The sequence below is a fragment of the Pelecanus crispus genome, chromosome 12 (assembly GCF_030463565.1).
Source record: "Pelecanus crispus isolate bPelCri1 chromosome 12, bPelCri1.pri, whole genome shotgun sequence".
NCBI lineage: Eukaryota > Metazoa > Chordata > Aves > Pelecaniformes > Pelecanidae > Pelecanus > Pelecanus crispus.
In genome coordinates, this window is record NC_134654.1 from 29,606,953 (window position 1) to 29,633,906 (window position 26,954).

The following is a 26,954-nucleotide window of genomic DNA, read 5'->3' on the forward strand; positions in this document are numbered from 1 at the left end:
AAGGGAAACACCTTTCAACAAGACACCATAAATAATTTCTAAAGTAAATCTAGTGTTCGCAGAAAGTGCCTCCTTGGCCTACACAAGTTCTTTTCCTTGACTCAAAGATGAACTACGCTGAGTGAGACTGCCAGTGCTCTTGTGCTATTTTCAGCACAGACCTACCAATGGATTGCAGCGTTTGCAAGAGCAGGAGATGCTTACTGCATGAGAGAGGTCAAATCACAGGACTCTCTTTATCGACTGAGAAATAAGGGTTGGAATGTAATTTGCTAAGCAGTTTCACACAGGCTATAAAATCTTTTACCCTTTTTTCATTATTTACAAGACGCACCAACACAGGTGAGAAACTCCTAGTGCAGATCTCTTAGCAACATCAAAACTGGCAGACTTGAGAGTACTTCCGAGTTCTTTCTTCTGAGCCAGTTAAGCTCCCTGCTTCCATTCTGTCCCATTCAGGGGGTGACATCCAGGTGTGTGCTAGCCCTCCAGTCCTCTTTCTGTTCAGCCGCCTTGATTTCCTTGGAAAGAGATTGATTGTACTGATGGGAAGGAAAGCTCCACGCATGCCAGATCCCTAGGCCTGGACAACTGTGGGCCAGTATGCCAGGGTGTGCTGAGGCATGTACCCAACTGCTCCTACGGACATGGCCACAAAGGTCTTTACGCGGAGCTCCTGTTTTATAGACCTCCCTCCTTCCTACCCCAAGATGTCCAAAAAAAAAAAAAAAAAAAAAAAAAAAAAAAAAAAAAAAAGGCAAAAAGCAGCGAGTCCTTAGGTTTCCAGTGCTGTCTTAGAACACCAGCTAGGAACTGTTACATACAGGAGGAGAGGATTGTATTGGAACCCTTTCTCTTGGCAAGACTAGCCTGGCTCCTTATTAATTCAGCTCTGCTTATTGTAAATTCACAAGGAATCGCTTTTAAACCCCTCCAGGTATTTTGCTACAGTATTTCTTTAATCTCAACACCACTGAGATCCCTTTAAGAGCAGTTTGTGAGATGTGCCCTTTCATATATTTTTGAGGATGCGCATGGTTGGCGTTGTAACGCATTGCTAAAGAGAAACTGCCCGGGCACACAAGCAGAACAGTTCCGTGCAACATCTACCTGGGTGAACCTTTGTTCAACCTTCACCTGGTTAAAATTCTGTGATTTGAAAAAGGGGAATCAAGGGGGAAAGGAAAGGGAAGGCAGGTAATTATACAACTGAATTGCCAAGCATCCCAAAGACAACATTATAATTTGCTCTTGCATCATACACTATTGGAACAAATGTAATTTCTTTAGACACGTAGTTCGGGAATCTATTTAAGAAGTCTGTGAGGGAAACAATTGAAAAACACAAGTGTAAAAGGTCCGAGTATAATACTATAAACAGTTGAAAGATAGTTTTCATAGATTATTTCTCTGAAACTAATGAACAGTCTTTTAGTGTACAGCCTAGCATAATTTTTAAAGCTTTTTAGATCTTTGTACATTCTATAAATTGTGTACTATAGGATTTATGGTTAAAATATTGTATGTTTGATCACGTAATGGATCTTAGGCCCTTAATTTCCTAATGCAAAGAGAGGGTGTATGTATAAATGCCTCTAACACACAGAGAATATATAAAGAGGTGTATATGTGTGTGCATATATATTTATATATGTATGTATCAATCTATATATATCAAACATACAAAATACCCAGTAGAATAGAATAGAGACAGATTGCCTGTTTACCAGACAAGCAATGCAGAGTTGGAACTATTTTCTTCCTCCTCCTATACAAAGATAAGTTTGCTTTTTTAAAATTCCTAAATATCTTGTAGCTATTTGGAGCCTAGAAGATCTCAGCAGAACTAAAAATCTTAAGTGATGCAGCTCTCCGTGTAAAATCACCATCTCTAGATTTTATTTTTCTCCAGTCCTTAAATACATTACAGCAAGTCTTTAGCAGTACCTGCTGCTAAACCAGCTAGTTCCCTAACGTTGAGACTTGAGATGGTATGAAAGTATGGTGTAAAGGACTGGACAGATCTTGTGCTTGTTAATATTAAATCCCATCCAAACAAATACATGTGTTAGACAATGTAAAGTCACTGTCTAAACAGAAATTAAAACATTGCCCTAACCAAGCAAGCAAACTTCAAAATGAAAATCCAAAATACACTCATGTACGCGCCTTTGTTACGTCCCAAAGAAAAGCTTCAGTTTGGTAGGCAATTGCAAACAGGGCTTTCAGGAGAACGCAAACTCTTACATGTTACAGTGGTAAGTACCGACTTGTGTCTGTGTCTCTCTGCCACACTTGTCTTTAGGATTATGGGAGTACACTTCAGCTTTGTGCAAGTGAGATGACTTTCTGTTTCTTGTTAATGCACTTCAATGTAATGTGTACATTTATACTCAGATTTTTTTTTATGCTTTTCTAGTAAACTGTTGCAAATGTAGCGAATAAATATTTATTTGGTTGTCAAAAACTGTGGGTGCGAGAAAATAAGCTTAGAAAAAATAACTTTAACACCCAGATTTGGAAATTTGGCTTCATTTGCACATGCTCAAATAGCTATACATAAGCAGAGTGCTTACAGAGAAGAAAATAAGAGGTGACACTGAGCTGACAGGCAGCCAGAATTTAACGTGGGCAAGGGGACTGCTTTTGCCATGACGCATAGTTTGGCCAATTCCAAAATGGAAATGAGCTCCTGCTGTAAATGATCCTGAAGACTATTCTAAAGCATCAACTAATTTCAAATAGCTATTAATTTTGTGGTGCTCCGCATAGAAATTACTGTTCTTGTCCTCCGAAGACTGCTCCAGGTTTTGTTTGCAGGTAAAGTTCTATGAACTGCTATGACTTATAAAGTCCTAAATATTTTGAGTACTGACCTGCCAGCAAGCTGTCTTTATTGTCAAGTGATGCTTTTAGAACTTGAAAGCTCCTAAGGAAACGTAGTCTAAATACATTTATGGTGGGATTTTTTGGATCCTATGGTACCCCAGCTAAGACTGGCTCCTTAAGGGATAATCTCAAGGCTACACCCAAGTGAATCAAAAATACAGTCTCTTCAATGTAACAAGAGCTGCATTTTGCTATCTAGAAGCTATCTAAAAGGCTCACACCTATTTGTGCCTAATTCTAAGTATCTCTGCTGAGAACTTTTGGAGAAATCTCTCTTAAGATCAGCTTCAAAAATATCTCTGTGTATTTACACTGAAAAGATCGTAGGTCTAGTTTACATAAAACCCCATGTTTGAATAAACATGATTACCTTTTTTATGCTAGCTTAGTTAAATTGGTAAGGCCTAAGGTGTTATCAAATGCTCTGCTACCCCGCTGGCCAGATCAAGCCGTATGCTGCTAGAGGAATGAATGCTACTGGGTGGACTGAAGTGACAGAATTTATTAGCATGCAGTCAGCACATCCTTGTGACAAAAAACCCAGAGTTTATCTTTGCCTCTGGTATTCTTTGAGTCTGAAAGAAAGGAGTCGGACCGTTCGCTGTGGAGGAAAACGGGCATGACCCGAGTTGCACAGCTGTTGTTCCCTGCTGCTGGACCTGCTGAAGGAAGGTGACCCACCAATATTTGAAGAGTAAACAACTTTGACAATAGCAGAGGCACTGCATATGAAAAGCAACGGCTTTGGAATATATTATTTTAGCAGCTTTCTCAATGCTCCTGGAATAGAGCTCATCTTCGTGCCAGCAGGAAAAAGGCGCACCTACTGCAAAAGTCAGGGCTCTTAAAAGTATCTTGCTAGTTACACAGTCTGCAAGATCGGCAGTCCTGCGTTTGTCCAAGAAAGTATGGAAAGAGGCAGACATAGTAAAAAACTACTTACCTCTAGTTATATGCTGTTTGTTCCTTGACTGATCTCAATACCTGCTTCATCATCTCAGCAACGTTCCAGCTGGCAACTTCCCTCACTATGCCTAGATGAATGCTTCGGAGCAGTAAGAGATGAGGATAGCTCTTGCTCTTCTGACTCTTCATCTACTACTGTTTCAGCAGTTTAAGGCTTTTCACTGGAAAACTCTGAATCCAATGAAGAAGCGTATCTAGATTTTAGTATTTAAAATTCTTAAATAGCAAAAGACTTTTCAGTCTTGCTGAAAAATGTGGCATAAGATCCATTGGTTGACAATGTCAGACAAACTTAAAATACAATTTCTTAGCAGTGACAGCAGAGAAACATTTGCTGTTTGGGGTCTTTTAAGAAAAAAATATGTGCATGACCTCAAAATACTGTGAATCACTGGTTTATCCTTTCCTTAAGGATTACGGGAAATACCAGAAGCTCTGCATTGCCTTTGTGCCTGTTAACGCCTGCAGCTCTGAACCAAGCTGAGGACTGTAATTAAACCAAACGTTTTGCCTGTTTTTGAGAACAGGACTAGACATTTTCTTCCTAGTGCATAATGTACCAAATGAATTGCTGTTTTGCTCCACATCCCACCCCACCCCAAGTATCCTGGATTGGTCACAGCAAAGACACAGCAGACTAGGGCTTAATGCTTTAGGATGATACACACAATTTCCCCTTCTTGCACATTCCATTACGCTTCTATTTCTCAGACCCAGATCTTATCTATGACTTTTGAGTCAAGAATTTTCCCAAAATGAGATTAACAAAGAACACTGTCTTAAAAAAAGTTGGGGTTTTTTTTGTAGGCTGCATATTTTTGTAGATTGTGTACATACAGATCTCATATAATTTTCTGTTGTCCCTCTGCCTGCAGCATGCAATGATTTCGTCCAAAGAACCAAAGTATACTAGTCATAATAAGATTAAGCAGGAAAAGCCACCAATGTCTGAGAAAAAGTCATAAAGTGTTACTCCTCTGCAAGTATTTGCTGATAAAGTTAGTAGGATTTTGCTGTGAAACAGATTCTTACTGAAGATCAGGCCTCTGAGCACTCTCCTGGTACAAAACTACTTAATGATGCAAATAGTCCATACAATTCAGGTTCATATAACCACTTAAATCTAGACATATACATGTAATGCCCATAATTGTCACCCGAATGAACCAGAGGGAAGTGTACTGTTTTTAGGAACGAAGTACTGCATTCTTTAATGGCAAAACCTTTTTATTATTAACCTGTCTCATCCAGTGTATTTTAGAAGCTACTTTGCTGTAGGATTGAGTTCATGGTGGATTACACTTCCTCACAACTGGATTAAATCCAGATCTCTGACCAGATGGCTCAGCACTATTAAAAAACCAGCAGCGTTGTTTGTTTTCACTTAGTATTTTGTACACATGAAGTGGTGCTTTTATATAGCAAAAGTTAAAGAACAAAATAAATACCTTTTTATTTCATTCTTTTACAAAGAGAAAATAAATATTCTTGAAATGAACATGTATGCTCTAGCCAATGATCTACTTACAAATCTGTAAATTCATTGTAAAGATTCTTGTTGGGAAATTCAACTTCTGATAAAGTGTTGCCTTTGACAGATTTTATGGAGGAGCTGCCACTCGGGTCTGGAAAGTGGGGAAACAAAGACAACAGATAGTTGTACTTACGATATTCTTCCCCACTGAAGAATGAAGAATGAGCTGCCTCCGAGTTCTACATGCCTTCCTCCAAGGGAGATTTTGAGTACTTCCATGAAGTTAACATGGAATACATGGACTCCTTAAATCCTTTTACTTAATATCTCTCTTACAGCGTAGGATTTATTTTCGATTGTTTTCAAGGTACTTGCACCACAAAGAATTCAGGGACTCTGTAACCATCAAGATTATGTAAAACAGCAGCACGGGTGGTATTTTCCACATAAAAGAACACAGCCAGTTCTAAATGAAAACTGTGAGGATAAATTAAATACCCTTCCAACTTTTAAAGGCCTGCTAATCAGAAGCACAGAGGATTCTTGAAGGTGCATTTGCCCTCAGATTATGAACAGACTTTTGGAGAAGTACATAGCAACAGCCAGGACTTTTATTATTCAGGGCACTGTGCGTAGAGCTCAGTATTTTTCTTGCTTTTATCCTACCTCCTATGACTGATGAAGTCTCCATAGCAATTCTCTTCCCATAGCTCCTACCAATACAACGTATTACTTGATAAGAGAAAGCGTTTGTAAAAAAGACTTCTAGAAGAGAAGCAATATCCAAACAAAAATGTTTACCTTTAAAGAGACAAAAGACATGCTTTCTGTGAGCAAAGCAATGAATGCCTTCTTTTTCTTCCCATATACCCTAACTGCTGCATTCTGACCATGACTACCACAATCCTTGAGTGAAAGTTTTAGTACCACGCCAAGGTCTTCAAACGTTTGCAACTGACAATGCTCTTTGTAAGTATAGAAACCCCTTAAAAAAAAAAAAAAAAAAAGAAAGAAAGAAGTTACACCAAGTAAAGAGTAAGGATTCATTGTAAGTAAGTTACACCAAAGAAGAATAGAAGTTATTATGAATGTATTTACACAATTGTTAAAGTACACAAATACAGTGGTAGTACAAATGAAGTGCTCTGAGATACTGGTTTCCAATACACAGGTTTATATAGGCAGTCTAACTATTTTCCGCATGATGGAAATTAACTATTATGAAGGACAAAAATTGCCCACAAGTGAGTACAATTCTAGAAGCCCGCAGTCAACTTTTAAGTATAGTACAGTAATCTAATGTTCCAGATACAGAGAGAATAAAGAGGCTGCCTTTGTACGTCCCTCTAACAGTACATTATTAACCACAGATATTTACAAGGAAAGCACAGTGAAGTGTAAAACTGTTCAAATGGTACTGCACATGCCTAAAATACTTAAGTTTATAGTAACTGAGGAAATAATTCTCTTATGCAAACTTATCCATGGATCAAACTCTTAAGCTTTTCCACATACTCTCCCCAAACACAGGTTTCCCCAGTCAGACCCAAAGTACACACAAGCACGTAGCTAACGTTCTGGCAACATCCAAAGAGTGACTAATACTTAATACCTGGACTTTTGAGAGGGGCAAAAACCAATTTGCAAACACTGAAACATTCAAAATTACTCTTAATAACACTTTGAAGACCGATAGGCCTTTAAAAAACATTTGTTTTCAAGCAGGGAAGAATTTCTCAAAACCTAACTGTTCAAACAAAATCTCTGTATATACTTTCATTGCCGACGTGGAACTTCCCATTACTTCAGTCATACTAGCACAAACAGTACTTCTGATACTGTTCCAAGTACCGTGAGGACAGAATTCCTACTTTATTTTATGAGACCGTTTACAGTAACAAACAATATGAAGAATCTCTCGTATTCCATAACCAACAGGTGCTAACAACACCTGCAACAGTTTTTTGGGCAACTTAAGCATGTCGAGTCATTCATTCCTAGCTAATGATTCTGGGCATACTCAGGTTGAATACAGTTAAAGAATTAAATACGGTATGCACCTGAATTGTAGGAATTCTCAGGATTTCACAGCAAGAATAGGTTGGTTTGGTTTTTTGCTTTAGAAAAAGAATTCCTTTTTTGAGTCTTGGCATGAAACAGAAGGCCTGGATCTATTTATTTATTTTTAAACACGTAGATGCTGAATGAAACATGCAAATTCACTGAAAACTCAGTAGCAACGTGTATTTTCCACTTGCAATACCCTCCAAGCTAACCAGCCTCAGAGTGCAGGAAACAAAATTTTACCAATAAAAACAATGTTTGAAACTATCCATTTACCCAAACTAAGCAGAGAGATAGGACAAGCTTTCAAATTCTAAATCCCCCAAATGCCAGAGTCTTTCACTTTGTCCCTCGCATTCTTTACAAAAAAAGAAATCCATTATCACCATCTCTACTATACTTAGACTCTCCTGCAGGGTATTTAGTTCTCCTCTTTTATAAAAAACAACGAGCATTAAAAATTCCTTTGTGTTACACAGAAAGTTAAATGTTAAGTGTGAATGAAGACAGCAAACAGCAAAGTAAAACTCTTAACAGTTTTAAAAATTACATGAGAAAACCGTCTCAGAATGGGACCATACAAATAAGTAAACAGTTCAAATAAAGTCAGATTGGTTTGATTCATTTACATGTTCCCTGCCAAACTGATTTTTTTAAACAAGAAATTTCAAGTCATTGTCTTTAGTTTAGGTTTGTTTATATTCTACATTTTTAAATCAGACAAAAGCAAGAGTTCTTTACAGAGAATTAAGCCAATAATTTTAGCAAAATGATACAAAAAACTTTCTTAAACCAAGTAAAAGATTTATAGTTACAGTAGAATAATAAAAAGGGGATAAAGTCTGCCGCCTGTGGGGGGAAAACTGAAATGGCCATCCAATAACAGGCGGTGAACTCTGTAAACCATCTTTCTTTTCCAGCCCTGTTACCACAGGGTTCTCTTAAGGTCATTGGGTTTCTGGCAAAAGCGTCCTGTAACGGCAGCTGCTGGAGTCTGTCCATGTTCCTCCAAGTGCCTTTTAAGTCACATGGAGAGCTCCAATTGTAATGTTTCCGCTCCAGTTTAGGGTATTTTTGCTAGTAAAGCCATTGGTAACATAGGAGATCAGCCATGCATTATCTGCCCTCCATGGCAACATAATTTTCATCGGTGCACAGCAGACTGGAGAACACTGGTAGTTACCCGAGCAGGAATCTACCAAAGCCAAAAAACAAGACAACATCAGCACACACCCTTCCAGTTAACAAACAAATAGCTCTCAGTGTACTTTTAAATAATTTGTTGCCAAAAGTAAGCGTGTGAATTTAAAATCCAATGAGCTGTACAATGTTTCGCACCCACCTGTAGCTACAGGAAGTTCCCTGTATTTTCCTCCTTTATTAGAAGTTAACATGGAAAATTCACCTTTCCAGCCAGAGGGGATGTTTTGAAGAAAAGTAAACAGGGCATAAACATGCACAGAAGAAAGAACAAACCAGATGAAAACACTACCAATGTGTAGAAATAGACTCAATGAATAATTAAGTTTGGGGGAAAAAAAAAAATCCCAGTAAGAGGGTAAAAAAAAAAAAAATTAATTCTTTTCAATGGCTTTTCATTTTTCATGAGACACAGTGTTAAAAGACACTTCATTAATTTCCATAGCTTGACCTATTTCAGTAACAGTGTAACATTATTTCAATAACACTTTCACTGTGAAAGTGAAAAACAATGACACATCACGGCAATTTAAGAAGCGAGAAATGTCTAATAGCTGAATCAGTATTCAGTATTAATTTCAGTTGTAAACAGCTACAAATAGTAAGGCATACCATACAGGCCAACCAATGCAGACACAATCCTAAGCAGAGCAGAATCTGTACGTCTCCCGCACACAAGCTTTCCAATGCAAAGCTTTAGGTTTGCCTTTTTAATTTTTTTTTATTTTTTATTTCTGACTAAGGTCTGATAATTGGGTTTTAAAGTGTTAAGCTGCCATTTACAGTTGGATCCTTTTAATGTAACAAACTGTTTATGAAGCAGCTTGTGCACAGTCAGCCAAGCACACAAAGCAGGAGGAGAAAACGGAAGAGGAATAGCAGGATTCTTCACCAACTAGAGATACAGGATTAGTGCAAGCTTATGCTTTATAGAGAAAGTGAGGCAGCAGATGGAGTTATACAACAGAATTTATTAAGAAACAGAAAATCTCACAGCCTTTTTTTAGTAATAAGCAAAGCAAAGAAGCTCCTGAAATACTTAAGAAAGCATCCTTCAGCCATCAAGGTTCAGATTCCAACTGAAACTTGTTATTTCCCTGATGAAGCCTGTTATTGCCAAAAGCAGAACAGACTAAAAAGCCAAAAGCTGCACACAGAAAGGCAGAAACTTCTACTGCACTGAACAGTGGAAAGGAGTTCTAAATACCCAAATCCAAGTCTGTCTACCTCTGAGATGCTCATGTTCAAACTATTCTCATTAGTACGTGAACATTTTTTAAATATAGACCTGAATAAATCTGAGTATTTTTAAAATGACAGCTCATAAGGAATGGAGAAGAATATAAAACAGTGAACAATGGATAGGGCTGTAGTAGAATGTTCCATTCACGACAAGACTGAGCCTCGTTTGAGTAATACAGTCAATTAAGTCTTCATACAAGTATTTTGGTTTTACGATTCTGAAGCAGATCCAGTTTTGAATGGATGACACACTGCTGCATGAACATCCCTGGAAAGACATGTAATTCTCAAACAGCTAAAATTTACACTTGGTTATTTTATTTCATTGTTGATGCTTGAATGATTCTATGGACTTTTTAAGTCACTATTTTTGTCAATTCCGCTTAAGAGTCCAAGTGGAACAGCAGCAATAATTCAACTTTTGGAAGGACATTTACTTTCAAGTTAGAGAAAAAACAATGCTCCATCAAGCATCTAACCGGAAGGCACAGGTACAGCTATGAGATAATGTGAGGAGAAGAAGCAAAGTCGGATGTTGCCAAAGATTTTTTTCCCCACCCCATCCAAAGTTTTCGTGTCTAATGAGAAGCACTCACCCAGTGCTGCCTTCCAACGAAAGGAGACGAGCAGCTACTTGCCATGGTGTTCGAAAGGAATGCTATTCTGAGGTAGGGGAAAAGACAGCAATTTGTAACAGTTCCACTGCCCCAATATATAAAGATGTCTAACAAACATCCAACCTAAACTTGCAGTAGCAAACATATCTTTTGAGGAGCTCTGATTTCAGACTTTATAAGACATTTCTATCATATTAAGAGACACGTAAAAGGAACAAATCGTTATTCCTCAAAGAAAGCTGACAGGGTCAGAAGAACAACGCAGAGTATGATGCCTATTAAGATGGATATATGGAGAAAGATTGGCTCATGAGGAGATGGAAAACGCAGAGGCATTGGAAGCATGTTGCCTTTTCCCCAGGGAAGCGGCACAACACTTAAGTCGTTCAAAGCCAGTGTTGGCTACAGTCTTCTAAAAACTTCTCCTGTCAAAGAGACTTAACCAAGTATTTCTTTGTGCAGCATTCCAATCTTTTCTTCTAAGTATGGCGAGAATACCTCTATTACCAGTAGGAATTATGCACAGCTTTGACTGTTGGGTGCCGAACATGCTACATTCAGGAAAAAAAAAAACCTAAAGAACTTACTGTATACCATGAGCAGTCGGATCGAACCTTCTGTGAAAGGAAATGAAGGTTACTCACCCATAACTAGATCTTGAGATGATCACCACTTTTGGGATGCAGTCTGTGCAATGTGGGTCAACAGAACTGATTCTAAGTAGTGTTTACTAGAATACTCATGACCTCCTTTACTACGTTTCTTAACGTTTAAAGACTGACTACATAAAGGAGACTTAGTGAACAATTCACTCATAGGGCTTAAGAGCAGAAGGATCTTTTAACAGCCGGAATGATTTTTTTGTCCAGCACAGACCACAACTCTTCATTGCACAGAGACATGTAATTGAGGCCTGCTTTAGACCTGAATACACCACCTAGAAATGAATCTAGTTTTGATGCAAAGGCAAAGGGGACAGATGATCTACTTCTTTTAGCAGCTGTTTCAGTGGCTAACTGCCTTCACTTAGACCCCTCTTTCACTTTTCTTTAAATGTGAGTGGTTTTAATTTTAAGCAATAGGCTCTTCACATGTTTTCGGCATAAATGTCAATTCCTGTTAAAATCACTGTCTCTAAAATACTACACCAATTAACTCAAGCTGATCTCTTACCTTTCAGACAAACTGAAAGATGCTGATTTGAAATTCTTGCATTGTGCAGTCTGTTTTCCCAAGCTCAATTTTTATGGCTCTTCTTTGTGTTACTTAACAGTCTTCCAACAATTTAAGATACTGAGAACTGAACTAAGCATAAGATTCCAGCATCTGTCTGATTAATGACATGAAATAACGTCCCCGTTCCTCTTCATTACTGCATCATACATAGATTCAAGGATGAAATTATGTCCTTTCATGACGACATCACACTAACCTCTCCAACATTACATTTAAAGCCTCCTCAGTCATTGCTTACCACAGATAGAGCTCCCCCATATAAGACAATGGGTTCCACTCCTTCATCCTAATCAGGTTTTGGAGTACTGCAGTAATACACATTTTATTTGAATAGGCTTTACCTGACTGCTCAACTCTCACTAATGTTTATTGCTGTCAAACATCTCAAAACTTGCAGGTTTTTAGCTGTTGCATTCACTTCCATATAACCCAGAAAAGCACTGAATAACATGTGCCACAGAATTTACGTAATTTCCTTAGAAACACTTAAGTTTCACAAACTGTTTTGTAGAAATGCTAGTTGCTACTCCAACAAACACTCGTTACTTAGTGTTACAAAGTGCTAGTCTTTCCAATGAGAATTATTTAGGTACTATGTGGACAATATCTTGGAGGTGGGGAATATACATGACACCTATTTTGCTATCCTCACCAATTACCATTTTTCCATGAGTGTTAAATTTCTCTGAGAAGACCTACTTTCCATAAGAGATTTTTGGTTTGTGTTATCTACATTAGTTTTCAGTTTCCATCTGAACTGATCAGAACTCATTTTGGAAAAAAGAAAGATAAAAATGTGGAGTCATCTTTAAGAACTCTACTTAGAGGTAAGTAGCTTTCATTATTTCTTTGAGTAACCTCTGCACACTGTCATTGCCCAGAGTTTAACAAGCAGTAGCCTTTCCTGTAGATGATGAGAGGTGGAGATTACAGATGCAGCATTCCTTACCAAACCAAGGCATCCAAATAAAATAAAATAACAAAATTAATTTATCAAGTTATAAATTACAACTCTTAACAAATGTAGTTCTTAACATAAGACATCTGTAGATCGGCGTAGCAAACTTTAAAACCTGCTTCCTACCACAGAGTATGGTCTAAGCACTTCCTGAAAAAGGAACAGTGGTAGCATATTTACTTAAGACTGACTTACAAAGGAAACTTAACACACCTGGAATGGGCATGGACAAATAGTTGCTGTTCTTTACTGTTCTCCGGATAAGAAGTGGTATGGATGATTTTCTATATTCTTACACCTAGCCAATCAAAATTCTCCTTAATAACCTTGCCATGCAAGTTGGATACTTTAGGTCTTCCTGACTAAGAACAGGTATAAAGATAATGGGAAACCCATGGCTTTAATTGGTAACCTGGTTAACATCTAAGGATAAATTTTGATTATCGAAGAACTACTTTAACGTTATGAAGACAGTAAGAGCGTAAGCTATGAAAACGTGCAACTTCAGCCATCTTGCCTGCTACAGAGTAAGCGAGAACTGGGAAAATGAAAAGTGAATTTTCTCTAACGAGCTCAAGGGGAAGTGTTATAAGGTGAAGTCTAAGTAAATCTCTCTTGCCTTCCAAATCCAAGAGGCCCATGGGAAGCCGTTTACATTATACTAGTCACACACTGTTATTCAGTCACCATGAGTGGAGACCACCAGTGGCTCACTGCCTTGATAAAAACTAAATGAAGACAACAGATGATGAATGATTAATTATAACAAACTCGGAGAAGATTCCCAACTAGGCTGCTATTGGGATTGTAAAGAAGTCAACCAAATGATCCCATACTTGGAGCAGAGTGTTAAAAAGGGCAGGTATGGAAATGGGCCATTAAGCCAGACTGTACTGTTGGCCCGCTGCACAAATTATATATCTGGATATTCAAAGATTACTCAAAAAAACCCCCACAGTCCTACACAATCTCAGAGTATTCCCATCTTACAAGTCAGGCAGAACCAAAATGTATCTATCTGCAAACCCACCTGGATTACTCGTACCTTAAAACATTCAGAAAAGTGTCACATGCACACTGAGCTACATGTCAGTAATATAGCGAAAAAATTATACTCTCTCCTAACGTAGCCAAGTAACATCACCGCACTTATTTCTGTTACTCCCATTAATTATTTATCTGACTGGTAACAGAGACAAAGCATCTGAGATTTGCTCCGAATGCCAGAGACAAGCCCCCTGGGCATACACACTTTACCAGGAAACCATCTTTACATTTGAGCAAACATTCAGGGGGAACTTAGTATCACAGCTTCACAGAACAGCCGAGGTCAGAAGGGACCCCTGGAGATCATCTAGTCCAATCCCACTACCCAAAGCGCACTCAACTAGAGTGGGCTGCTTAGGGCAATGACCAATTGGGTTCCGAGTAATTTGGAAGAGGAAGACTCCACAATCTCTTAGGGCAAACCGTTCCAGTCCTTGCCCACCCTCATGGTAAAAAAGTTTTTTCTTATATCTATATGGAATTTCTTACTATTTCAATTTGTGCCCACTGTCTGTTGTCCATGCGCTGGATATTGCTGAGAAAAGTCTGGCTGCACCTTCTTTACATCCTTCTATCTGGTATTTATGCATATTTACAAGATCCACAACTACACACAGTTCTACCCTCTTTGTTTTCATACTATTTACAAACTTCAGCCATAAAATATTTCAATGTGAGAATTTCTGGTGGCAAGAACTACAGTTCTTGTTCTGTGAACTACAGCTCTGTTCAGTGAACGATTTAAGCTGGCAAAAATTGCCACCAAAGCCAACACCAAAAAGCTCATTTGTCTCCTATTCTCGTCCAGTCATTTCTGCCCCTGAACTACTGTTCATCGTGCATGACCGCACCAGTCCTCATAACAGACTGCTCTCCCAGTAACGTTGCAGTATGCCTACAGTACAGGTGATTCCCCATTCCACAGGTAAGACTGAAGGTAAGCTGTACAAAGCCAGGCCACGCACTACTTAGGACAACTCTGTGTGAATACCCTGAAAAAGGAATGTTTCAGCTATAGCATCGTTAAAAATATACTTAAACATCGTCTGTCAGTCTTAAAAAGCAGCATTCCTAAAATCTCTTTGTTAAGTCACTGTGGCCAATGAGGATAATTTCAGTGCAGGCTATGGCTATGAATCGCTGTATCATTCATCCTCCTGCCATCCTCCTCAAATGAGCCTTCTGTGACCTATCCATCATCCACATATGTGGCTTCTTATCTGCTCTGAATTATAGTACTGCACTACAACATTTCTTCACTTTTGCACTTTTCTGTTCTTCACCAACTATTTCTTGTCTATTCTGCACCAATATTCTCTGCTCTGTTGGTTTGGAAACATGACTCACAACTGCCTGTAATTTATTCTGCTTCCTCATTGATAACAGATATAAGAAATTCAATGACCAAAGGAGCTAAAATCCATAATTGTAGGTAAAAATGGTGTATCTCTAGGATTTTGCATTATCTCATACACCAATGACTCTGTATTACTTTGAGTATTTCATGCTTACTGCTGCCAAGGTTAAAAAAAAAAAAAAAAATTCTTTACAGTAGTCTACACTCACATCACAAACATTCAGTTAAAATGTCAAGTATTTATACGGGTCAACATCATCTGCAAAATCAGCATCAAATCACATCAATTAGCTGGTATGTTCTTTTGGAAAATTAACTTTATCAAACCACCCTCATTTTTCCATTACGCAGAAACCTTTCTTACCTGCGAAGTTGACATGCGAGAGGTATCCTGTCGGCCCGTTAAGTCAGATGATGAGATATTGACTGGGGCACCGCGATGCAATCTCATACTCACTTTCCTTTCTCGTTCCATACCAGATACTGGCCGAGGAGAGGTGTTGGCTGTGAGAAAAACTGCGTTAGCTTCTTCTAACGAGAAACAGGACCGTAACATGGTCACTGGAAAAATTACACTCTCGCTGTTTGCATGTAAAACTTCCACAGAGTCAAACAACGGAAACCAAGGCCTTTGTTTTACATTCACAGAAATCTAAGTAGCAACTGGCAGGTAATGAGTGTGTACGATTACCTTCAATCTACTGAAAAGCAAGGGGGAGAAAAAACAAACAAAAAACCCAAACCCTGACCAGAGACAAACACCACTCAGGTACCCTAATTCTAATTTCTGATTTCCAATGACCAGGAGCAAAATGCAAATTAGAATAGTCTGCAAGGTGCATCTATCCAGGTATTTGCTTACTTACCAGCATGTGAAGTTGGGGTAAGAGGATTAGGAGGAGCTACATCTTGCGTTCCTCTCAGCCTGCCAGAAGCAGTAGAGGGTAATCCACGCACAGCTGGATTTCGTGTATGTCTCAATCTTTCCTCTCGTTCTCGCCTTTCACGTTCAGCATCTTCAGCCGCTCTGCTTGCACCCTACGGGTCAAGACTAGTGAACAACTTGGGGGATTATTGAGCTTACAACTATATATTTGCATAAAAATACTGAAAATAAAGAACTGGTCAACCCGTGAATCGAAGTTTGCTAGGGCTTTAATTGTTTTGGTAAAATTTCTCAAGAACTGCCATAAATTTTGTTCATCCAGCTGCTGAGACAGTCTTTGAAATGCTAATGTACACACATAACGTTATGGCAGCTGGACACCTCCTCAACAGTTGCAAATGACCTGTGCTGAAGATCAAGGTGGGAGAAAATAGTAATTCCGCAACCTAGCCTGGTCACTGCCCTGAAGGAAGTATCTCAGAAGCCTTACACATTTAAAACCCTGTAACTTCAACCTAGTTGTCATACAGCCCCCCTCTCATGGCTCCAGTATCTCCTGCCTCTCCTGATTTCCTGGTCTGTTTTTCTAGACAGTACAGCTCCCAGGAGGAAAAAGGCAAGACAATCTTAAGGTATCAGGTAAGATACTCAAAACTAACAGTGTAGTAAAAAATACTATTACCAAAAAAAAGAAAAAAAAAGTTTTAGAAAGCTGTATCAGCTACTCACAAATTTCAGCATGTTCCAGTCAAACACATAGTCATACGAGAACCCTTGTCGGTGGAAAAGGTTTCTGAATAATTGCCTTAGATAGGAATAGTCCGGTTTGTCATCAAAACGCAAAGAACGGCAGAAATTCAAGTATGTGGCAAATTCAGCTGTAATAAAAGAAAGCCTGTTTTGTTCGTTCAGCTTCACATTTGCTTTTTATAATTCTGAATCACAAAAAAACCCCCAACCCCAACAAATAAGGAATCTCCCAAACATAAGAAAAAGAATAGTGACCTAATACTAGAAATCTACTGAAGGCAACACTATAGCCCACCCATCCAGTCAACCCTGAAAAGGAAGTTATTTGTCTATCACAGAGTATGCAAAGATCTCATTTGTAAACAGCAGAGAGGATCCAATATTAGAGTTCTTTAACCAGCACTGGAGGGGGGGAGTGGGAAGGGGGAGAACAGGTTTAAAATTACAGTTGAGCAAAGAGAAGAGATTTTTTTGCCTTTCTTCACTTTGAATACATTTAAATACAACTGCTTGCAGGACACGGAATAGCATCTCTTTGTTGTTAAGTCACATAAAGATTCATGTCTGCCAGGTCACAAAACATGCAAAATCTAGGGGACCCATATATGTTTCCCAAGTAAGTCATGCTACAATATTAGATTTGCAGTAGTCTGAACACCTGTTTTTATATGGCACACAAGGTATTAGTTACACAGCAAAAAACCAAATACTGTTGTGAATGCAATGCACCAGAGATAATAGCAGTATGAAAATACCAGCTTTTGGGTTCAAGTCTTTCTGGCTGAAATAATATATTAATAATTTACATTAAGAAAGAAATTCTAACAAACAGCACAAGAAAAGTTGATTAGTCTTCCCTGCCTGTTAACCCCAGAGAAACCACATACTTAATGAACGTAAAGGAACACGTATGAAGCTACCTTTGAAACAGATCGAAGACAGTAACTTTTCATACAGCCCTAACAAAAACTATAGTCCTTGTTATTGTACCTAGCTGCCGAAGCCAAGACCATGGAAAGAATGGAGACAGAACTCTTCATGAAAGATCACCAGTGTTCTCTGATGGCAGCTAATGTTAACAAGTTTTAAAACAGATTTAAGTATCATTTTACAGGGCTCAAAAATGCTTAGTTATTACTGTCATGTAAATACCAAATTAAGAAATGGAACCGCTTTGAGGCATGATGCTAGGATATAGGAGGGTTTCTTACGCCTCTCACAGATGCTGACCATCACCAGGCCAAACTAGATGAACCTGGAATGACAATTCCCAAGTGAAACAACTGCAATAGGTAAGGGGTGCATCTGACTATACAATCTGATTCATCCAAGAAACAGTACCCACACATATGAAGAAATGGATAGTTTCTCAAAAAGCTATTTGCCTGTTAGAGTTATCCAGCCAGCGTAGACGCGTGCACACACAATACAGCACAAATCAGACGTACCAAGCTACCCTTTGACTCGAGGGCACCGCAATGATTGTGTACTAATAGTTAAGAGAAGGGATAATTAGAAATGGTCTACGATCACAAAGATCCCAGTCTTGAAAGCACAGTAGCTTTATCACAGACGTGCCCAATCGTGGGGAGGGAGGTGGGGGGGGGTGGTGGTGTAAGAAGAAAAGAGAGAGAGAGAGAGGTAAAAAAGACCGGTAGAATTCGGTGTAAAGAAAAAAGAAGCACCACTAAAACGTGAACAATGTAGGCTTAGTGCCACAAAAGAGTAACTTACAAGGATATCCTTTACACAAAACCTCAATGGGTGTAGACATTTTCTTTTCACTGATACGTTCATATTTCTGCCTCTTTGTTGCTGCTTTCAGTCCCTGCCAGGGGAGGGAGCCCAGGTTAAAATACATCAGTACATAGCCCAAGGACTCCAAGTCATCTCTGCGAGATTGCTCTACAACAGCATAAAAAAGTGGACTCATTAGGTTTCATTTTCTACTGGAAAAACAAAAGACTGTGCAACAAGACTGTCATAAAAACCCTTAGAAAACCAAGAGATAGCTGAGAGTTACTATGCCCATGATAAACTCACCCAGTACAAGAAAAAGCCTATCACCCTTGCAGTTATTAAAAAATGTGCTAATTCCTGAGAATTACAAACTGACTGAATGCCACCCAATCAAGAGATACGAGGCCAAGCATGCTGCACTGTTAGTGCCAGAAATAGGGACTGTCTTCTATGCCTCCATAAAGCAACATCTACTTGCACTAAAATTATGTGCTTTGACACTTTTAAAGCTTCTATTTATTGCTTTCGCCAGCTCACCAATTCCAAGATGAGTGTTAATGGATGCATAACGCGCAGTTCCTGTTAAGTTTTTATTTTCACGATATGGAATATGTTGGTGAGTTCGAGCATCTCGATATTTCTTTGCTAATCCAAAGTCTATTATGTAGACAAGATTGCCTTTCTTCCCCAGGCCCATTAAGAAGTTATCTGGCTTCACGTCTCGGTGGATGAAGTTCTTAGAGTGAATATATTCAATTCGACTAATCTAAATACAGAGGAAAAAAAAAAATCGTCAAGAGGCTGGGCATACACCGTTTTTCTTATAAAAACACTAGCAACACTGTCTTAATGATAAAACAGGTAAATAAACTTTTTATTGTAAAATGTAAGGGCATTAAAGAGAACATAATTTAGAAGACAATAGATAAACCTTCTCTCCAGCTCTTTCCCCGTGTCTATTTTACGTTTGTTCCCAAAAACTTCACTGGGGCAATTTCTTTGTCATTGAGCAGTGCAACACCTGGTTTGCAAACAGCGCAGGTCCAGTTCTGTCCTGGTTTCGGCTGGGATAGAGTTAATTTTCTTCCTAGTAGCAGGCATAGTGCTGTGTTTTGGATTTAGTAGGAGAAGAATGTTGATAACACGCTGATGGTTTAGTTGTTGCTCAGTGCTGCTTATGTCAGTCAAGGACTTTTCAGCTTCCCATGCTCTGCCAGGGGCACAAGAAACTGGGAGGGGGCACAGACAGAATAGTTGATCCAAACTGCCCCAAGGGCTATTCCATACCATATGACGTCATGCTCAGTATAGAAACTGGGGGGGGGGGGGGGTGTTGGCCGGGGAGCAGCGATCGCTGCTCGGGAACTGTCTGGGTATCGGTTGGTGGGTGGTGAGCAATTGCATTGTGCATCACTTGCTTTGTATATGATTAGTAGTATTATTATATTGTTACTATTATCATTACTATTTTACTTTATTTCAATTATTAAACTGTTCTTATCTCAACCCAGGAGTGTTTCTCACTCTTACTCTTCCGATTCTCTCCCCCAGCCCACCGGGGCAGGGGGAGCGAGTGAGCAGCTGCGCGGTGCTTAGTTGCTGGCTGGGGCTAAACCACAACAAGTTCTTAAAAATCAAATTAAGACTTTGTAATCACTTTTGATGAGACACTTTATATTTACAGAAACAAACCTCATTTTGAGTCTTTTCTCTAATGATACAGCCTATTCACCTCTAACCTACAGAAATAAAATGTAGTTGGTTATGATCTCTCAAGAAATTTTAATATCCCAGCATGCTGTACTATCAAGATCAACAAAGCAGTTTCCTACCATTTGGTCAGCAAGTAACAGGACTGTCTTGAGACTAAATTTCCTTGAACAAAAATTGAAGAGATCTTCAAGACTCGGTCCCAACAGCTCCATCACCATTACGTTGTAGTCCCCTTCAGCTCCACACCACTTAATTGTGGGGATACCCACTAGAAAAAAGGAAACAGTTTATTCAGTATAACAATTTGATTTATACAGTTCATATACACGAATCTTCAAGGCTCTTAAAATGAATTCTAAGAGTGTCATTACTGTGAATATTTGTATTTACAGTGAAACTTAATATTTTATACTACCTTCAGCCATTCCAAAATGAAAAGTTTGATAATTTCACAGCAGAACCAATATAAAATGATAGCAACAGAGGTCTACAAATAGCCTTTTTCCTCTTCCCCAGAAACCTCCAGTCGTTGTGCTTAGCTTGTAACTTGAAAGTATTCAGCATTTTTGCTGGATTTGAGCCTTAAGCATTTTACACGTATTAATACTCCTGTAGTCTCCAACTGGAAGTCTGAAAATAAAGACACTGACAAACCACTAAATATAGTATTACTGAAGAAGGCCTTAGAAATTAACTTCTTAGTTTCAAAGCTTACAAGATCACCGTAAAATACCTCTCTCTCCCATTTCAATTTGCAACGAATTTTCACCCTTGCTTCATACTCTTGTCTTTCCTCCAGTACCATTGTATTTGCTGTTTGGTGAATCTCTACCAAAGTAGCATTGTTCATGAGACGCATTATACATTCAGCTTGAGAGAACTAAAATTAGCCCCACTTCATGGAGAACTCAGGAAAGCTATCTCACACAAAACTGCAGAATTGCTCAAGTATTTTGAATTAAACCTGTATGTAGGTAGCCTTATTCAGAATTTCAAATGCCTTTACTTTGAGCTAATTTTATGCATCTTTGAAGTGAAATGGTATAATTCACCCATTTTAAACTCTTATCTTTACTTGATGTGCATTATTTTTTCCTGAATTCCCTTCACAGAGAAGCCCTTATTCGGATGGAAACTTAACCTTCTGCCACCTGCCTCCGCAGCATCCATCCTCAGAAGGAACCCACCATCATGGCCTTAGTAAGTCCATAAAGGAACCGTTTTACTCTATGAAGGCTATTCAGGTTACACGCAGGCAGCAACTGAATGAGGCAGGAATTAAAAAGTAACTAAATGCAAATACACATTATCATCCACTTCTGGATGTATGAATACTGTATTTTGCATTTGAGATACAGTGTGGAATGTAGTCTTTATGTGAAGTATAGACTCATTTAGGAAGAATTCAAGGGACTATGAAACAAAAGCAAAACTTAACTACACTAAGTTTATGTCCCAGAACTGCATGGAAATCTTACCTTTGCAGAATTCCAAAATATATGAGTGAGTTATCCCAGCAGAGTACCACACAGTAGCTACAGTCGCTTCACTCCTGTTCTCTACTACTAATGCCATTTTGTCTTAGAATTCCCACAGCAAGGAAATATTTTTAACTCAGAAGAAAGAATACCAACATACATAACAAAAATTAACCTGAATTTACTAAGTTTAGAATTGCGCTACTATAATAAGCAAGTCAAGTTAAATGCTCCAGAACAGTGGTTACCATCTTTCACTGACCCATGAGAAACAAAAGTCAATCACTGTACTGCTAGACGGGACCAAACTTTGTCCCACATTGCTCAAGGTTTTCACATTTTAACATTCTGGGACCGTGAGCAACACTGGAGGTTCTTAGTGGTTATCATGAAGTCTGGTAGCCATGGATTTGGAACTGCTACTCTATATCACTCACAGGAGAGCTGAGGTACTGCTCTTCATCTACCCCACCACCCTTTCCACTTTCTCCTTGTATGTCAAAAGAGATCTTAACCATTAAATACTTCCAGGTGGCAGATACATCAAAGACAGAAAACCAGTTAAATCTCCGAAGAAGGAAAATAATTTGCTTGCCTCCACCCTGCATCATTTTGTAGATTTTACTCTCGATGTGGAGCTGAGGATGTTTGGTTTTCACACATTCCAACTTAATTGCAACCTCCTCTCCAGCAGCAATATCAGTTCCTACAACCAGAAGAATTTAAAACATTGGTCAACATATTTTTTTAAAATGCATCTTCTTTGTCAAGACTGAAACAAAACAAATACTGACAAACTACTTCTCAATAGCAAACATCCAGACATTATTAGGTACTTTCAGCCATGATTATCTAAATATTCTTCTGAAGTCTCACAGATTCTCTCCAACAGACTAGTAGTTTAAGAGACAACGATTAGACACTGTAGCATGGCAAGCCAAAACTGTTGCTATCGCATTCAATAAAAATAAAAATAAAATTTTAAAAAAAAAAAAAAGAGTGCATCTTCTGAGGGGTGTCTTTCCACTTCCAGTTTGTGGTGGAAGTGCTCAGAATGGATGTTTACAGGTGTGGCATGTATCCCTGCCAACCTAAGAAATGCTAGGAATTCAGATCACCTCCTCTTATGCCTTGGAAACAGAAACTACAACTTCCCTAAATCTCAACATACTCCAGATGTATTCTGACACCTTATGATTTTATCCGGCTGGGAGGCAGATTATGTAGAATCAAGAATTTGTCCTCTCAAACAACTTTTAAAAAAAATCTCATTAAATTCTTCTCTCAGTAATCAAGTGACTGAAAAATTGGCTTTCAAAGTTTAAACGTATATAGGGAAAAACTGACATTCTTAAAAAGAAACAGAGTCAAGAAAATACGTACTCTTACAGCCAAGCAACTAAGGAACTACAGGGAAAAAGGAACTGGCAAAAGGAGACATCTGACACTTTTTAGACTTATCGCCGAGTCTCTCTACTTTCAGAATTTGGCTTTCTCTTTTCTGCATTATCTCATGGTTTAGGATCACATGAAGTGCATCAGAGATGCACAATTACATTTTTTTTCTGCTTACCTATTTTCTTCCATATGCTTTTCTTTGACCATTACAGAGTACTGAGCTAACATATTCACCCAACTATTATAACTGCAAAACCTTGCTCCTGAGATTAAGGCGTTACTTCAGTGCTTTATGGCCTTTTGTCTATAAAGTAAGGATTTTGAACCACAGAACTCCGGACCTTTCTTGCTTATCCCTACATTCACTACCTGTTCTCCCCTATCCCACAGTAGCCAAGATCAGGAAAAGTGTGGACCAAAGACAATATTATCTGATGGGTGATCAGCAACAGACACGGTTGTTTGGGGGTATTGGTTTGTTTGGTCTTTTTTTTTTTAAACTTCTCCGATCCAAAACAGACACCAATTCCTGTCCGACTATACTGAAAGACACACCTCTTCTGTGTTTGATTAGGGCAAAAACTGCACGGGAGGATCAAGACCTGTATTATCGGTTATCAAGTTCTGCTCAACGCAGTATTAAACTGTTACTTGACAGACCAGAGTCTCAACCTAGTAGGTCATTCCTTAGGATAGTTACTCTTCCCAAGAAGTCCTTATCACCTAAGACAGAGCTAAGATCCTCAGCCTGAACTCCACTTCTGTATAAACCTTCTCCTTCAAGACAACAGATTTGGTATTAAAATAATGAAATTAATATATTTGAGTCCAGCAAAACTGATGACAGGGGGACAAAAATACAAATCATTCTTCCAAGCAATCCAGTGCTTGTCCCCAAGTAGGGACTTTTGTCCCTGGCACAAAATTTCTAAAATAACTCTGTAACCACCAAAAGCTTAGCTTCCTTTAACGAAAACATGACAATATGTGAGAAGTAGCAAGAAGCAGTACTATGAGAAGAATCAATAATTTGAAAGTAGTAACAAGCAGTATAATGAGAAGTCACCATTCGTAAGAGAAAAAGAAAGTCTGTAGTTGTGAAAGTATTTTCTTTTAAACTGCAAAATTCCAATTTACTTGGAATTGCAAAATCCTCTACCATAAGCAAAGCTTTGGAAATTATTTTAATTAGTTTACAACATAAAACTCATTCTGAAGAAAAATATATATGTAATGCAAAAATCATGAAAACACAGCGACTGCAATACCTTCGTGACTCAAATCTATTTGACCTCATAGACCGAGCAACAAAACAAATGCTTACTCTGATCTGCCCCCCCCACCTCTCGTCCATCTTTTATACCATTTAGGATACCTGGGAATCCATTTCTTTCGTATCTTCCTCTGGAGGGTAACTTTGAAAGATTCAGGTACACTAAATTCCTAAATTTTATTTTCTTTAAGCTCCTTTATTTACAAGAGTGCCTTACCTTTCAAAATACTGTCCCACAGACCCTGCCATTCTAAGCAAGCAAAGCCAGGGCCGCTCCAAATTCCAGAAGACGTATTTTGAGGTATGAGGGAGAACAGCAAAGAATATGAAAGAACTATGATAATAACAACAGAGTTGTCAGCTCCATCTTCCAAAGAACTGACTGAAAGAAAGAAAGAAGGTCCCTCCCCTCTACTCTGGAACTTCTTCAACACCCTTGTGGTTGCATTAAAAAAAATTACAGGGGGACTGGCAACAGGCAAAAATAATCAAATCTTCTTTTTCAAAGCATAAAACTGAGCTGGAAAGCTACATTGAGGTAATCTACAAATTCACTAAGGGCTATCAGAAGGCATGTGTACCTAAAAAAAAATTAATGACTTCTGAAAGAATTTTAGAAGTTATTTTAAGGCATTTATGTCCTACTATACAGTCTGAACCACCAAGTAGAAACTTGGGGCTTTTTTTGAAAAACAAAACAAAACAAAACAAAAAAAACCCCCAAAACATTTAATTATCACAAAAAGCACAGATCTTGAACGCCCCTGTTTTACCAGACAATGGTAGGCAAACCAAATGGGCCTCTACAAAAGGCTTCGGTTCTTGAGAGACAGTAATTTCCCCTGGAAAAAGAAACCCATGCCATTAGCTGGATCTTCTAGGCATATAATTCTGTGCTAGTTACCGGCTCAGACATGACATTTGCAGCAAGCCCTAAAAGTAAATCCATGTTGGCCAGTTATAGATACAAAGAGGCCAAAAACTGAGGATGAGGAATTGTTGTGCAAAATGCAGCATGGCAGTAGTACTAATAGGCAGAGAACTATTATTTCCCGTGCAACTTTACTGGGGTGGGCTGTATGCATAAAGATAATAGTGACGAATAAAAAAAATGTTTATTTCACTTGCACTTTAAATTTATAGTATAATATAAACTGATTAACCTGAGCAGTGGTCAAATGCTAAAGTAGAAGGCTCTCAAATCATCTAAGATTTTTCCAATTTTAACTGCTGTCTTAATCTCCACCCAAAATCCCAATGGTAGCTAATGAGGATTTTTGCACAAGCGTTACCACCATCTTTCTCACAATAGTCTTCAATCTTTTATGCTAGCATTGCAAAAAGAAAGAATCATGTTCTCTGCCTCTAGACAACCACACGTCTTCAGCTAGAAACATGGATTTTTCATCAGGCACATGATCTATATTACAGATAACCAGTATTTCATTATCAATAAAAAAGCAGCTTCAGCTAACAAATGATTTTGGCATGCCAGCTGTGCACTGCAACATGAAGCACTGCTGTCTAGGAAAAAAACCCACCTCTCATACTGCATACACTGCCAACATACCACATGCGTTAGCTAGTGACGTTGCTTTTACCCTCCAGACGTATGCAGTTAACGTACCTTAGCCCCTGCAAGTTCCACCTCCCCCCCCTTTTTGACTTGCTTTTCTAAGTTACCACAATTTTCGAATGCAGAGTACTTGTTTCTGTGTGGCAGGATATAAAATTTCAATTTGCCTGGATTTAACCCATTTCTTATGGTTTGAGAGTTTGCAGATATATTGAGTTTTTTAAAAATACTTGCTTTCAAAACTTGTTATACCCACCACTGCTTGTCATAGTCATAAGCAGTGAGCCATTATGGCAGAGATCTATATAAACAGACAGGCAAAGACAATGCCAATCCTGCAAACTTTACATTGCACAGAAATCATGGTAGCAGAATAAGATATACGCAACAAGGCATTAGGGCAACATTCAGGCAACAGGATAGCCAAACTATGATGACTCTTTGAAGGATTTGAGGTCTTTTTTAACTGCAACCTAGTCATCCATAGTTGTGTAATTTTTTTTTTAGGCCTCACAGAAGAAACAAACATCCCTATGACAGCAATTTTTCTTAGTCCACTGCAGTGATATTTAACCCTGATGCACGTTTCCTTCCCAAAACATTTTTCTGAACGTGGCGGGGTTTTTTTTTTCCAAATGAGGAGATTTATACCCTTACTCCCCTTTTACAGATGGGAAGATTAACAATGCCCAAGGTCACAAGACAACAATGGGAAGAGGCAGCTAAATAAGCCAGAATTCCCCATTTCCGCACTGTCCAAATTAGGACATGATGTCAACGAAATATTAAAATTGCTACTGCTGTGCCCCTAGCAAGGTACTTCATCTCAAAGGGCACTTATCGGACAGCAGCGCAGCCTGAGCTCCAGCCGGGGTGAAATGAGGTCCCGGGGGCCGCCCCCGGCCCAACCTCGCCGGGGGCTGGGAGCAGGCACGGCAGCGAGCGGCGCTCGGCCCGGCCCCGACGCTCTCCACAGGCCCGCCAGGTACGTGCCGAGCGAGCCACCCTCCTTACCCAGGTAGATGTCCCCGAAGGAGCCGCTCCCGATCTTCCTGCCCAGCCGGTACCGGTTCCCAACCCTCAGCTCCAT

At 38.9% G+C, this 26,954-nt stretch overlaps 1 protein-coding gene across 3 annotated transcripts; it reads right to left on the reverse strand.

Annotated features, from left to right (window-relative positions):
* Nucleotides 1-280: 280 nt before the first annotated feature.
* Nucleotides 281-26,954, reverse strand: CSNK1D (casein kinase 1 delta). Of its 3 annotated transcripts, XM_075720273.1 has the most exons (10): nucleotides 26,879-26,954; nucleotides 22,213-22,323; nucleotides 20,259-20,407; nucleotides 18,964-19,192; nucleotides 18,421-18,591; nucleotides 16,666-16,814; nucleotides 15,917-16,088; nucleotides 15,415-15,554; nucleotides 10,432-10,498; nucleotides 8,742-8,798 (listed from the first exon to the last, which is right to left on the reverse strand). In XM_075720273.1, exons 1-9 carry the CDS (start codon nucleotides 26,952-26,954, stop codon nucleotides 10,466-10,468), a joined length of 1,230 nt encoding a protein of 409 aa, XP_075576388.1. In that variant the 3' UTR covers nucleotides 8,742-8,798; nucleotides 10,432-10,465. The 3 variants fall into 3 exon arrangements, with proteins under 3 accessions (XP_075576387.1, XP_075576389.1, XP_075576388.1); XM_075720272.1 differs by lacking the exons at nucleotides 8,742-8,798; nucleotides 10,432-10,498 and adding an exon at nucleotides 281-521; XM_075720274.1 differs by lacking the exons at nucleotides 8,742-8,798; nucleotides 10,432-10,498 and adding an exon at nucleotides 8,153-8,588.

Excerpts from the sequence above, each read along its gene's own strand:
- CSNK1D (XM_075720272.1), bottom strand. The coding sequence starts at position 26,954 with ATGGAGCTGAGGGTTGGGAACCGGTACCGGCTGGGCAGGAAGATCGGG. Across the intron at positions 20,408-22,212 it reads CAAAATGATGCAGGGTGGAG|TGGGTATCCCCACAATTAAG; the intron begins GCAAGCAAATTA and ends CCTTTTTTCTAG. Across the intron at positions 16,815-18,420 it reads TTTGTGTAAAGGATATCCTT|CTGAATTTGCCACATACTTG; the intron begins GTAAGTTACTCT and ends CTTTTATTACAG.